At 41.4% G+C, this 13,059-nt stretch overlaps 1 protein-coding gene across 2 annotated transcripts; it reads right to left on the bottom strand.

The window, feature by feature from the left end:
- Window positions 1-582: 582 nt before the first annotated feature.
- Window positions 583-10,166, bottom strand: lhx3 (LIM homeobox 3; the record flags this gene model as incomplete). Of its 2 annotated transcripts, none has more annotated exons than XM_079234829.1 (6): window positions 583-995; window positions 1,647-1,818; window positions 2,900-3,051; window positions 4,843-5,045; window positions 5,141-5,312; window positions 10,097-10,166. In XM_079234829.1, 6 exons carry the CDS (start codon window positions 10,164-10,166, stop codon window positions 583-585), a joined length of 1,182 nt encoding a protein of 393 aa, XP_079090955.1. The 2 variants fall into 2 exon arrangements, with proteins under 2 accessions (XP_079090955.1, XP_079090954.1); XM_079234828.1 differs by lacking the exon at window positions 10,097-10,166 and adding an exon at window positions 7,421-7,517.
- Window positions 10,167-13,059: the final 2,893 nt, after the last annotated feature.

Genomic DNA, 13,059 nt, shown 5'->3' with positions numbered 1-13,059 from the left:
TCCCTGTTTAAGAATGTACAAATTCCTCATATCCGGGTTCTTATTTGTGTCCAGGAAGGGGTTTGTATAAAAATAAAGTCTCCACAATGATAAACCATTATATATATATATAGACATTTGGCAACAACCAGACATTTAAAGACTCTGAACTGAATTCTGCACCTGAACACAGCGTAGAAAACAAAGTGATGAGGATAAAGACGGGGAGTTGGTGAAAATCCGAATGATTGAGTCTCAATGTTTTAAAAAGCTTATCGTGGAATCTGGAAATTGAACATCTTTGACAGATTTCTTGCTTTACATAGGGTTTTTACTACTGAAGGACAATTGTTAGGCCAAGTGCTTTAAATGAAGGACCGTTTCCTCCCTCCTTCCATCCAGATCAAATATAGTGTGAGTGTATTAGTGAGATCCAAGGACAGCAGTCTCTTCCTTTGCACAATCACTGTCATAATTATAATAATTATAATTCAAATTATAATTTCAAATTCTAAAATCCAACAGAAGACACAACCCCCCCCCCCCCCCCCCCCCCCCTTCCCGCCTCCCCAGGAAAAAGTCAAATTTCTTGTCGTTGACCAATCAAAACTGCCCGTGGTCCACTTCGTCTAACCAGGATGCAGGACTGGCAGGAAAGTCTGGGTATCCTCCGCTGCTGCCAGTCGAGAGGTCCGAGCTGGGGCCGTTGGCGGCACTCATGGAGCCCCTCACAGCAGGGTTGATCCCAGGCCCGCTGCCCTGGGTCATGATAGAAAGGCCGGAGTCGGGGTAGACCAAGCTGGAGATGAGAGGCTGGTGCCTGGGTAGCGACCCTGGCGACTGAGGAAGGCCGTAGGGGCTGTTGGAGCGGATGTCGTGGAACTGGTCTTGAGAGGGAAGAACGCCATGCTCCAGTGGGAAGTTGCCCCCCTGGCGACCCCCCATGGCTGGAGAGGTCTCACTCAGGCTGCTGTAGATGCCATTCGTGAGGCCAAGCTCTGACATGGGTGGTTCATCTGTGCAACAAGGACAGGATGGACAAACGGGATATTTATTATTCAGATTGGATAGAATTCACTAAAACTGTAGTCCACATTTATTGTACATTTATTTCAGACCATCTCTTTTCTTTCAAATCAACTACAGTTTGTAAACGTATTGTCTCTTTAACGACTGAGCTAACATGCTTGCTTTGTTAGCTTGGATAGCTTCACCCCCACCTCAACGTCTCCTTTATTGAATGAAATAATAAACAAAGCCCAGAGCAAAATGCCACGGTGGGGTGAACGGCACAGTGCAGGGACAATGAGAAGAAGTTTGAAGAAGTATTGTGACTCCCGGGATGCTAATGTGTTAGCAGTTAGCTCACCAGCTACAGTAATTCACCAGCTGAATATCCATGAACTAATAAGTCTATGAGAAATTACTTCAAGCTTCTGGAACCACATACAGACATTTTAGTCTGTTTGAGCTTATCAACCTACATGGAACAATAGTAAATATGTTTTTGCATAAAGAGATAAAACTCCTAAAGTGAATATAGTGCTAGTTTCAGGGTCCTGGTATTGTGCATGCTGGCTCACTGCCTGTTTTTTCTCATTATGACAAGTCAAATGTCTCCTGTGAAAAGTGCCCACTCTATTCCCTTTGCTCTGTTGGCTCCGTACCTGTAAAAGACACCTCGGCATCACTGTCCATGCCCTCCTCCTGAATGCTGTCCTTGTCGGATTTGGAGCTTCCTCGTGACCTCTTCATGTTGCGGAAATACTGCCCCCACCTCTGCCGACCGGCATCTTTCTTCAGCCTTTTCTCTTTAGCTCGCCTGTTCTGAAACCAAACCTGGAGGGTAAAAAGACGAGATGGTTTTGGTGACTTATTAGAAATGCATTTGACCGTTTACCACGGTGAGAGAAATTAGGCTTGAGTACAAAATAAAAACTAGAAACGATAAATACATCTTGGAGACAATTCCAGCAAAATGAGAGAAAGTGTTTTCTGGTAACTTTATCCACCTTGTTTACTCCTCTCAGTCTTGAGGACCATAAGCACACACTGTTTTTTAGTCATCATGCCGAAGTCAAAGTCCTCTACATACAAAGTCCTCTGCTCTTTCCTTGATGCACATATTATGCTTTAAAGCATTCAAACACAATTAATGTTCAAGGACTGTCTGGTTGCAGCTTCCCACCTTTGTGACACTGACAGTGCACTGCCCAGTACGCCTGAGAGCAACGTCCCTACACTAGATTTATCAGGCATTTAATTAACTTCACAGCAGCTACTAATTGCCCTCAGGTTGGCCGACAGGTTGGAGTACCACTGGTTGAATTATTAAAAGTTGAGTATATTCACTTTTGATCTGATTTATGAATTTTATCTTGAGAAAACATAAACAAATAGTCATAAACTTCAACTACCAGTAACCTTGCTGCTTGAAATCAGATACAAAATTAACAAATGGCCCATTTCTTAATAATCTTTATCTTTCACACAACATTAATCCATTTCAGTCACGAGCACAAAAAGCGGTTTTACATTCTCCTTAATGATATTCCTCCCGAAGTGAACCCTCTTCACCCCTTCCCTTCCCCTGAATAATGAGCTGCATTTTAGTGGCTTCCGTCTCTACTTTTGTCCTTGCAAATAAAACAATATATATGACCACCACCTAGCAACCGGCGTGAGGCTCCTCAGCAGCAGACAATATGCGAGGGGCCCTCTGAGCATTGTTAACGATCTTGCACTTAAACCATGCTGACTTTCACGTGGACTTCATTTCACTCCATCTAGCCATAAATCCCCCCCCCCAACACACACACTTATGCGTACAGTAGGCTTGTGCCAGTTCAGCCACAATTGTCCCTCAATAATGAAGTCAGGACACTAATGGAATAGCCCTTAATGGATAATAATACCTTACCTGCACAACTCGCATATCCAGGCCCGTCTCTGATGAGAGCTGCTCCCGGACGTGGCGGGCAGGTTTGGGAGAGTTATTGTAAGCGTTCTTAAGTGTTTCCAGCTGTTTAGCAGTGATGGTAGTTCGTGGCCTTTTTGCAGTCGAATCTGCTTCTGAAAAATTAATTGACATCACAAAATGTAAGCAGTGGTAGACGGTTATTCTGGCTCAAAATTGTCAATTTCTTAAGGTTCCAGTCCTGGGATCTTAAGAACAATTGTTACATTTTGCAAAACTTAAATTAACTATACAAAAGACAAATTAGAGGATGAACCTAAAATGTAGTAAAATAATATAATCTGCTGCTGTCTCTAAAATATTTAAGATGACAAATATATTTCTATCAACTAATTCTTTATGTGCTATATTTTGGGTCAGTATCATGAACATCTTTGATAGAAACACACATTCACAGCAACCGAAAAAAAAGAAACAAGCTCGTATAATATCCAACTTTCTAATTTACTATGAATAGATAAATTCTCCTCTGCCTATAAAGCAAAACGTGGCTTCCTGTGCATAATTGCATCATGTGTGCATATCTGTTGGCCAGCACAGCAAAACACAAAACCATCATCCAGATGGATGCTGCCCAAGTAATTGCGACCTCTCATTAGTAAAATAAACGTGTGTGTTTTTAGTGAAAACTTGCATTAAGTCGCTGCGTAAATCAACACTTGGTGTCGGCCAGTAAATTCAAATAAACAGATGGGGAGATAAAACTTGACTGTACCAGTCTGCCCTGCAGGAGCAGAGCATGCTGGGAAGTTATTGTGGCAATGGTTGATATAATCATGGTCTAATGAAAATATCGTGTGCATAAAACAGTGTTGGATGTTACCAGATATTACTTTACTGTAGGTAAGTCTTTGAATTATGTGTTTTTTTTTTTTTAGTAATATGCTTTTGATAATATGCCTTGATTTAACTTAAATTATCTCTTTGAACTATTATTACTAACAACAATATTAACATTAGTTATGTTTGGCTAAGCATGATTGTAAAGCACAATTGCTCTGATGCATTTTCAATGATGTAACTTGAAATTAAAAATGCTAATTTGTTTTTGAGTAATACATTACTCTGCTTCAAACACACACATAAAAGCATGAGTTTAAATTGACTGCAAATATATAATTAAAAAGAAGAAAACTAAATAATATATGCCTTTATGCATGCATTTAAAAGTATTTAGATATTTAAATAAGTTATTATACCTAATCAGTAACGCAATTACATATTACACATAATAAGAACTTGGTTCTCTCTCTCTCTCTCTCTCTCTCTCTCTCTCTCTCTCTCTCTCTCTCTCTCTCTCTCTCTCTCTCTGAAATTCAATTATTTATTGGCATGAAAGTTCCAAAAAAAACAGTATTGCCAAAGCATTAAGATTAACATTGCAGAAAAGAAAAGAAAACAGTTGTGTTTCTTGACACAATACAATTATTAATTTGCATGTGCATGTGTGTGTGTTCTCTCTCTCTCTCTCACGCGCACGCACGCACACACACACACACACACACACACACACACACACACACACACACACACACACACACACACACACACACGCACACACTCTTTCTTTCTGTCTCTACTCTGGAAGGCACACGCGATAATAAGAGTTATTGAAAGCTGCTTCCTTCAAGCCGCAGAGTGCACGTGCACGCATCCAGGCCTCCACTTTACGCAGTTTGCTATCGATTGGGTTGCGGGCAACGACGCAATTAGCACAGGTGGGTCAGAGTTTATGGGTGACCTCATTGTCACGTCAAACGCACAACTCAAAGCAAGGCACTTAAAAACACGTCTGCAGACACACGTATCATATGACACCCAGAGCGAGGTCCATGTTCAGGGCCCACAATAGAAACGTGGAGACGTGCGGCCATTGTGCAGCTCACCTCTCTGTTTGGCGGTCTCGTAGTCGGCCTTGCACACCAGCCTGCTGTCCTCCATCAGATAGTACTCGTCACCGGTGGCCAGTTGCCTTTTGCACACGATGCAGGCGAAACAGTGCAGGTGGTAGACGAAGTCCTGCGCTCTCCTCACCACCTGGGTGGGCGGGATGCCCTGCTGACAGGCGGCGCATTTGGTCCCGAATCTCCTTTTGGGAAATCAGACGGTTTCCATCAATACATAATAACATTTTATATTTAATTAAAAATTGCGGAGGAAAAAATATATTTTTTAAATACTCACTTGAAGAAATCCTCCTTGCAGTAGACGCTGTCGCCCCGGCTGAAGCACTTCTCCGACAGTTGCGCCTGGCAGTCGCTGCATTTCAGGCACTTGCTGTGCCAGTGGCGATCCAGCACTTTGAGGATGAAGCGGTCCACGATGTGTTGACTGCAGCCTGCACACACTGGGATGTCTGCAGGGGGACAAGATGGAATCACCACGTGTTAGTCGACGAGCAGAAATAAAGATCAGCGGAAATAGTTATGTCCATTTCTTGTTTTATTTTTGTATTTTAAATAGCCTACTTTTTTAATGATTTTAAAATAATATATAATTTCCAATAGGAGATCAAATCATATTGACTTGTTATTCATAAATAGCACGAAAGACCTCCTCCACCTTCGTCGCCGTCACAACATCATCATCGCTCTTTTTGTTTCAATATCAATATTCCCCAAATGCAGTAAAATAACAAAATAGCCCTATACACACAATTGCATTGCACAACATAAACACACACACACACACACATACACACACACACACACACACACACACACACACACACACACACACACACACACACACACACACACACACACACACACACGAGAAAATAACAACACATACAGAAATGACAGTGTTGAATGAACACGTGCAGGTCTACATGGACCTGTTAGTGTTAATTCCCCTCAAGTGTTTAATTAAGACGTTGGTATACATAATAGGATATTCATTTATTCGGCATGAAACACGAGGCCATTGTCCAAACTCAGGCACATAATCACATTTAGATATTGAATAAATAGATTGTTTTTATTTTATATTTTGGAGGCATGTGGCAAAGAAGGTTAAATGTGCTCGGGGCTCTCTCATTTATAATGAATACAACTTGACTTAAAAACATTAGTGTATTTAGCCTCGATCATCTCACTGATTGACATAAAATAAATAACACACATTTTAAAATGTAAGTGTTGAATTGATAAGACCTGCTATTATAATTATTTGAAATAAATAATGATATCAGACACTGTATCGATAAACCGATAACCAAACTACTTTTTACACAATCATGCCAATGAATGACGACAGATTATACTGAATAAAATAAATGGCAATAATGAAATGCAATTGTGCAGACTGAAGTTTGCAGGATTCTTATAATAAAATAAAAATAAAAATAGAGTTTGTTATAATAATTTGTTATAAGCTAATATATCATATTGGTAATTAATAGCTCGTCAATCGAATAGTGGCCGGCTGTCATCTGAGATATTTTAACAACGTTCCCTTAAAGCATCAACGACAGATTAAAACAACAACTTTCTGAGACATTACAAAACAAAAGTACGAATAAGGACAACTGAAAGGCCAAGTAAGACGTCATCGGATCTCTGTATTACTAATTAAAAGAGGTTCAACCACTTCATATTTCATCCGTGCAAGGAATCGCATCCCTATTGTTCTGTTGTGGACAATTCATGAACCATTAATGAACCATTTCTTCTGGTATCGCCAGCGAAGTGGTGGCGGCGGGAGCCACGTCGAGAACAGGTGTATCAGCTCATCATTAATTCAATGCGCTCTGTAAAACTAGAAAGCTGCGGCCGATAGTCTCATGGTGCCGACCAATAAGGTGTGCAAGCAAATTGCTCTCTTTATGGGGCCCACTTGGAATATTGAAAATAAAGACGCTTGTGAATCCCAATGGAAGCCTCTCGCGTTAATTCACAACTTTGGAGCAGGTAAGGTTCGATGCATCGATCCAACACCCTCCTCAAAACTATGAATATTCATTCATTATGTTATAGGGAATAATAAACATGCAACCAGTCAACACAAGTTAATACAATCTTTAGTTTACGCCTTAGCACGTGATTGAAACAGTGTTCTTCGTCATAATTGAATCTTATAACACAGGTTATGTCAGACTCAAAAATATTTAAAAGACAGTTTCTAAATTAATGGAGTGTGTAAACCGAGTTACGTCTGCTATACCCTCCAAAACAGTTCACTAAATATGAAATATAATATATCCAAATTTGAACGACCTTTTCATATAAATCCATGATCACATGCCTGACGCGTAAAGCAACGGGAATGGAACATGAAAAGACAGCTGCAGCATCCATCCTCCATTACTTATGGCACCTATTCAGCAGGGACACATTATCAGCAGACCACACTGAAGGCCTATTTTAAGACACTAAGGTTGTGTGTGATCACATGATACACCAATGTGTGTTATGTCGTCAGTGCAAAAGCGAATACATTGATGGTATTTTGGCTTCCGGTTACCTTTCCGCAGCTCCTCACTGTGCGACAGCAGAGCGAGGAGCATCTCCGGGTCATTCGGTGCCTCTTTTGGAGAGTTGCGCTCACCATATCCATCCATTGCTCGTGCTTTATAGGCTTACATGAATGCAAATGTTGTTTGTCATCTATCCACACATATACACACCAGGTGTTGTCAAAATGTGTGTGTCAGGACTCAAGAGGCCCGATGGCGGACACGAGCGTGCAGAGTGTCCGGTGGAGTTCGCTTTTATGCTCCACTGTGTTGAAGCCTGTGCGGGATTACGCTGCGCCGTTTCCTGGGCGACAGGGAGATAGATTATCATCACCCACCGAGAGAGCCTCTTCCGGAAGAGAAATACACAGGAGGTTCAGTGTGGGGTGGCAACGTTACTCAGATACGCGTTACAATGAGCCTATTGCTCCAAATAACACGAACAGACGATTTATTCACGTCCTCGTTTTCTCCAACTCTAAAGTGAATTAATTCCCCAAAGTTTTCTTTTATTGAACGATGTGATGGATTTTTTATTTTTTATTTGTTTGCTGAATCGTATAAAAGGAAAAGGAATGAAAGGAGTGTTCATGCTATTACATATTTCACTTTTGAAATTAAATTATTGGAAAATATTCTGCAACTAATTCTGATTACACTTTTAAGGAAATAGTACGCATACTAACTTGCCATAGTATTGTTAAGTGCTTTGAGTAAGGAGCCCGTGCATTTAGACAGAACATTATTATTACATACAATGTTAAAGATTACAGCGCGTATATTCGACTGATGCCATGAATACAACATAACGAACCACAACCTCTAAAAAATATATCTAAATAAATCCAGAAAATTGGACATGTTGTTGATGTATTATGTAAATCGACCAAAGTGGTTTCTGTCGGATTCGGATACATTTTTAACTTAGATTCCAGTACTGCCATGCGTAAAGGACAGATTGGGCCCCGTGGGAACACAGTCTTGTTTAGACATTTGCCTTTTTAAAAAAAAAAAACATATATAAATAGCAGAGGCCCAGCATTTTTTCTTTTTACTCCCAAATACTGTAATCGCTTGCTTACGGAGCAATGTGTACAATATTAATTATGATCAAAAAGTGAAATAAGTGTTTTTAAACACCTCACACACACACGCACACACACGCGCGCGCACACACACACACACACACACACACACACACACACACACACACACACACACACACACACACACACACACACACACACACACACACATACAATCTCCATCTCTTGTGTGTTGAGTGCTCAAAGACAAGTGTTTATTTAGAGGAGAGATTGGCTGTTCAATAACATGTTGATCGGGCCAACACCCCAATGAATTTTATTGACACTGATCTTTGGCACAAAAGAGCGCCTGGGGAAATCACGGGTAGTGCCACAGCAGTCCGGGCCGGTGATGAATCCAAAATCAATGTCCCATTTGCCTTATTTTAGAAGTATATGAAAGGCGTTTGGAGAAAGGTGTGGGATTCATGGATGCCTCTCTTACTTTTCAGCTTTGTATTCATTTTTTATGTCATATTGATCGCTCACTTTTGAGGGGGTGAGCCCGACAGTAATGTGACAACAAAAGCGATAAAATGACCATCAGAATTATGGACAGTCAGTCAGAGAAAGTTGCAATGACCATCAAGTAAGAATTCTTTTCGTTCGACTTTTAAAAAAAATGTTTTGCTTGAATTTAAATTTACATTTGTGAATTTGGTTTAAATGATTGATGGCCTGACTCAATCATATTTTCGCAGTTTTGTTCCTCATAATTCCACACAATTCCACACGCACCATGTTTTTGTTTTGTAGGTGCCTTAGTCTCAATGAACACAGCCTTTTACAACGGCACGAAAACAGGCCTCACAAAACATGTTTTTCTACGTCTTTAGATGCCACTCAATATTTAAACAAGCCACAAATAATTTAGGCTTTGAATCCGACCACCATTACAACGTCACCTCCATTGGCAACTGCAGGTGTCCCACCTGTCGGGGGGGGGGCAGGAATGTCACCTGTTGCGCATATTGTGTCGGTGGTCTGCGGGTGGGAGCAGTCTGTCCTGCAGCCGCGGAGAGGCTGCTGTCGCCACAGTGGGTCCCCGGCCTCTCCCTCTCCATCTTGCACCCATGCGCTTCTCGTTACACGCGCAGGCGGCGGTGTGAAATGACAGCACGCGCATAACATCTGTTGGCGCGATCCTCCAACAATGAAGGCTCATTACAGATTCATAACGTCTCCCGCACGCACCGCAAGAGAAGCGCCTCTAAACAGTCTGTGTACATCAACATGGGTCGATGAATACACAGTAGGTGTAATCTGCAACTGTCCCAGCTTCTTTATATGACGTGTGTGGACAATATGTCCTGTTTGGGCACATCGAACATTCATATACAATGAAACAATAATTGGAAAAGTCAGTGTCTTTGCTTTTTGCATTCAAACAAAAGCAGTTTACAAGGCCCAGTTCACGCTTGTCAGGAGTTCACTCAGCAAAACAAAAGCCTCCTTCAGTCCTGCTGTGCCGATTTGCTGCATTATCCTCTATTTCACGGCTAATTGTAACTCATTAACTGACCCCAGGACATCACTTCAAACGCGGCCAAATCATAATGCTCATATGCGCATGTGAAATAAGTTAAAATGGGCTCTTACCTTGGCCTGAACTGTACCGGGAGAAATTTCCGGTGTTTTGACAGCTTGACCCCGGGTGTTCAAGCAACATTTTGAAGACGTTCCGATGATCCAACGGGAGAAAGTATAGCGCCGAAACGCGTGCGAGAAAAAGAAAAAGAAGCCTAACAATACGTATATGGACGATAGATTCAAGCCCGGACGTTCCTGGAGATGTTATCCTCTCGAGAGTGAGTTGAGCTCTCTTCGATGGCAGCTTGTTTTCTGACAATTGTTCAAAAGGACGCCCGTCGACCTGTCTCCTTTCGTCAGCCCCCGAGGACGTACACTTTGAATATTCATCAAGTTGCTCTTTTGATTCCGCGTTGATAAGCTCGAGATGATGCGGAGGCGAGGGGGCGGGTGGCGGTGGAGAGGTGTCTGACCATGAGCAGCGTCAGCTGACCTGACTGTGAGCCCGGCAGCCTGCGACTTTACTCAAGTACTAAAGTAGCCGGCGGTCAGCGCTGCCTCTGTCCAGGGTGCTGAAAGGGGAGTTCCTATAAACAGACGGGAGGCGTGTGTGCTGCTCCTGTCGCGCTCACACACACACACACACACACACACACACACACACACACACACACACGCACACACACACACACACACACACACACACACACACACACACACACACACACACACACACACACACGCCCTCCCATTCTCCTTAGCTATGTTGCGGTGCACGTGTCTGTCTTTCAAGGCGCACAATGGGGCACTGCTCGCGACATTGTTGTCATGCTGTTTAGTCGCCGCGTCTCTCTTTTGTTGGTTAAAAATAGACCGCATCGCATTAATGATACAAGTGGAGGGATAGTACATGCCGTTAGGTTAGTTCATAGTGTTACAGTTGTGTTGTACCGAAATAAGAGAAAGTGTGTGGACATCTTTACTGCTTGGATTGGCTTAAAATGATTGACACGAATTTGTTTTAAACGCCTCTTTAAATTAAACTACTTTTGATTGAGAAATATGACAAGAGCACAGAAACGAGTTTGACTCTTGTAATGCACAGAGGTTAGATGGAGTGGAATAGTAACACGTCCCTTTCTTTCTTTCATGCTTCCTTAAAACAAAATAATGTCCCTAATTTATGCTTTCCTGTAAAATGTCAATTCAAGCGCTTTCGCAGAGCTGCACGCCTATTTGGCTCGGTGCCATGCTTCATGCCTTTGACGCCGTGCCAATTATCACCACAACTCACAAAACTACTCTGACGTAGTCCTACAGCTTTGATTCAATTTTGCTCGCCCAGCACGCAAGCCCACAAGTGGCGTAAGCCAATTAGACCTATGCTGTTCGTTAGTCCACTCGAGGCAATTAGCCTCCAAAACAACCACCTTTTCTCCTTTTTTCCTTCTACCTCACCAACCTTACACCCTATATATCCATCCAGCAATTCCACTACATTCACATAATGTCTGGTTTTCAAAAAACAATATCTAGTGGATGTTTGTTTTCATGGATGAGTAGCACATTTTTGGGGTGTTTTCAAGGGCAGTAATCTCTGGTCAACAAGTCAGTGTGGATCTTTATGCAGATTAAGGGAGACGTGTTTGTAAATCTGGAAGAAGCTGTACACAGTAACTTAAAGCCAATGCGGCATCAAAGGAGATTAGATGACAAGCACAACAACAGGACTGCTTTTCCTTTCATCTACTGTGAGAAGAGAGTCTTTGCTTTTCCATTTGTAACGCAGTGCATGGTGGACATGTGGAACCAAAGCACTTTTAAAACCTTTTAAATCAGGATCTCAAATAATGCAAGATAAATTCATAGGATATACAAAATGTTCCTCTATTTATTATTTTGGTAAACTATAACATGACATGATTGATTACATCACCAAATAAGGAATTTGAGGAATAAATTGAGCAAAAAAACAGCAGTTGAAATTGGTTTTGATAATGCCACTCTTTTCAAAGACAACACAAACATTTTGTTTTCTGGCATCCTCGACTCGCTCGCATGAATATCATGAAGAGCCAAACCCGGAAACATGCCATGGCTTTCACCTGTTTTGCTTGCGAAAACCCAAAGCATCATCACAGAAAATTGGTAAGAGCGTTAACACACCTGGGTCCTACTTGAGATAGCAGCTGCAATCAGCCATTAAGGGTCCTCCATAAAAACTCTGCCTTTTGCTCCCATTGAACTTGATTCTGATGTTGAATATGAGCAGGTTCAACATGCTCACAAGTGGATCAGACAAGCCTCGGCCCTCAAGGATTACTTGAAAAGAACAGAAGGCGATGCTGCACATGGAATCTCTGTTCAAGTGAAGGCACTTACCCGAAAAGAGAATGGCATCTTTAGTAAGATCTGTTGTGTTTCATATAATAGAAAATCATCTGAGCTTGTATTTGATTTTTTTTGCACAAACAAAATTTCAATTGTAGCACAGACCCCCCACCACATCTTTTTCTTTGCAGGTATGAAGACAAACAAGACCTGAGAGGGAACTTTGTGTGTACTACTGTCCAATTAAAACTATATTTTAAGAAGAAAAAACATGCTGACAATAAAGAATGGGCACAGCTTTGTCGTCAACAATCTATAAAATATGTCTTGCCGAATTCTTTCTTCTTTCTTCTGCATTTGCAAAATAGGTAATGTAAAAAATTACATGAATGGACAATTTTCCAGTCCAGTATTTTTGCAAAATCAGCAAAACATTAAATATGGGCAGTTTTCTAGAATATCAATCGTATACCATTAGAGGCTTTGCCTTAATGACAAAAAAAATATGGCTAGAAGAATGAAACCTTTTTTAGAATAAACTCAGAATCTACATCATAAAGGGAGATATTATTAGAATTATTTTGAAATGATATAGTTTTCAATGTGCTGTCTTTTAACCATATACATGCACACATTGAAGCCCATGATCTTGCTTGGTTTGTACCTGTCATTCCACATGCTCGCATATGTCCACAAGTGGC

This window comes from Taurulus bubalis (assembly GCF_910589615.1).
Source record: "Taurulus bubalis genome assembly, chromosome: 19".
In the NCBI taxonomy this organism is placed as follows: Eukaryota; Metazoa; Chordata; class Actinopteri; order Perciformes; family Cottidae; genus Taurulus; species Taurulus bubalis.
Note: the sequence above shows the minus strand (reverse complement) of the source record. Positions and strands in the feature narration are given on the sequence as shown.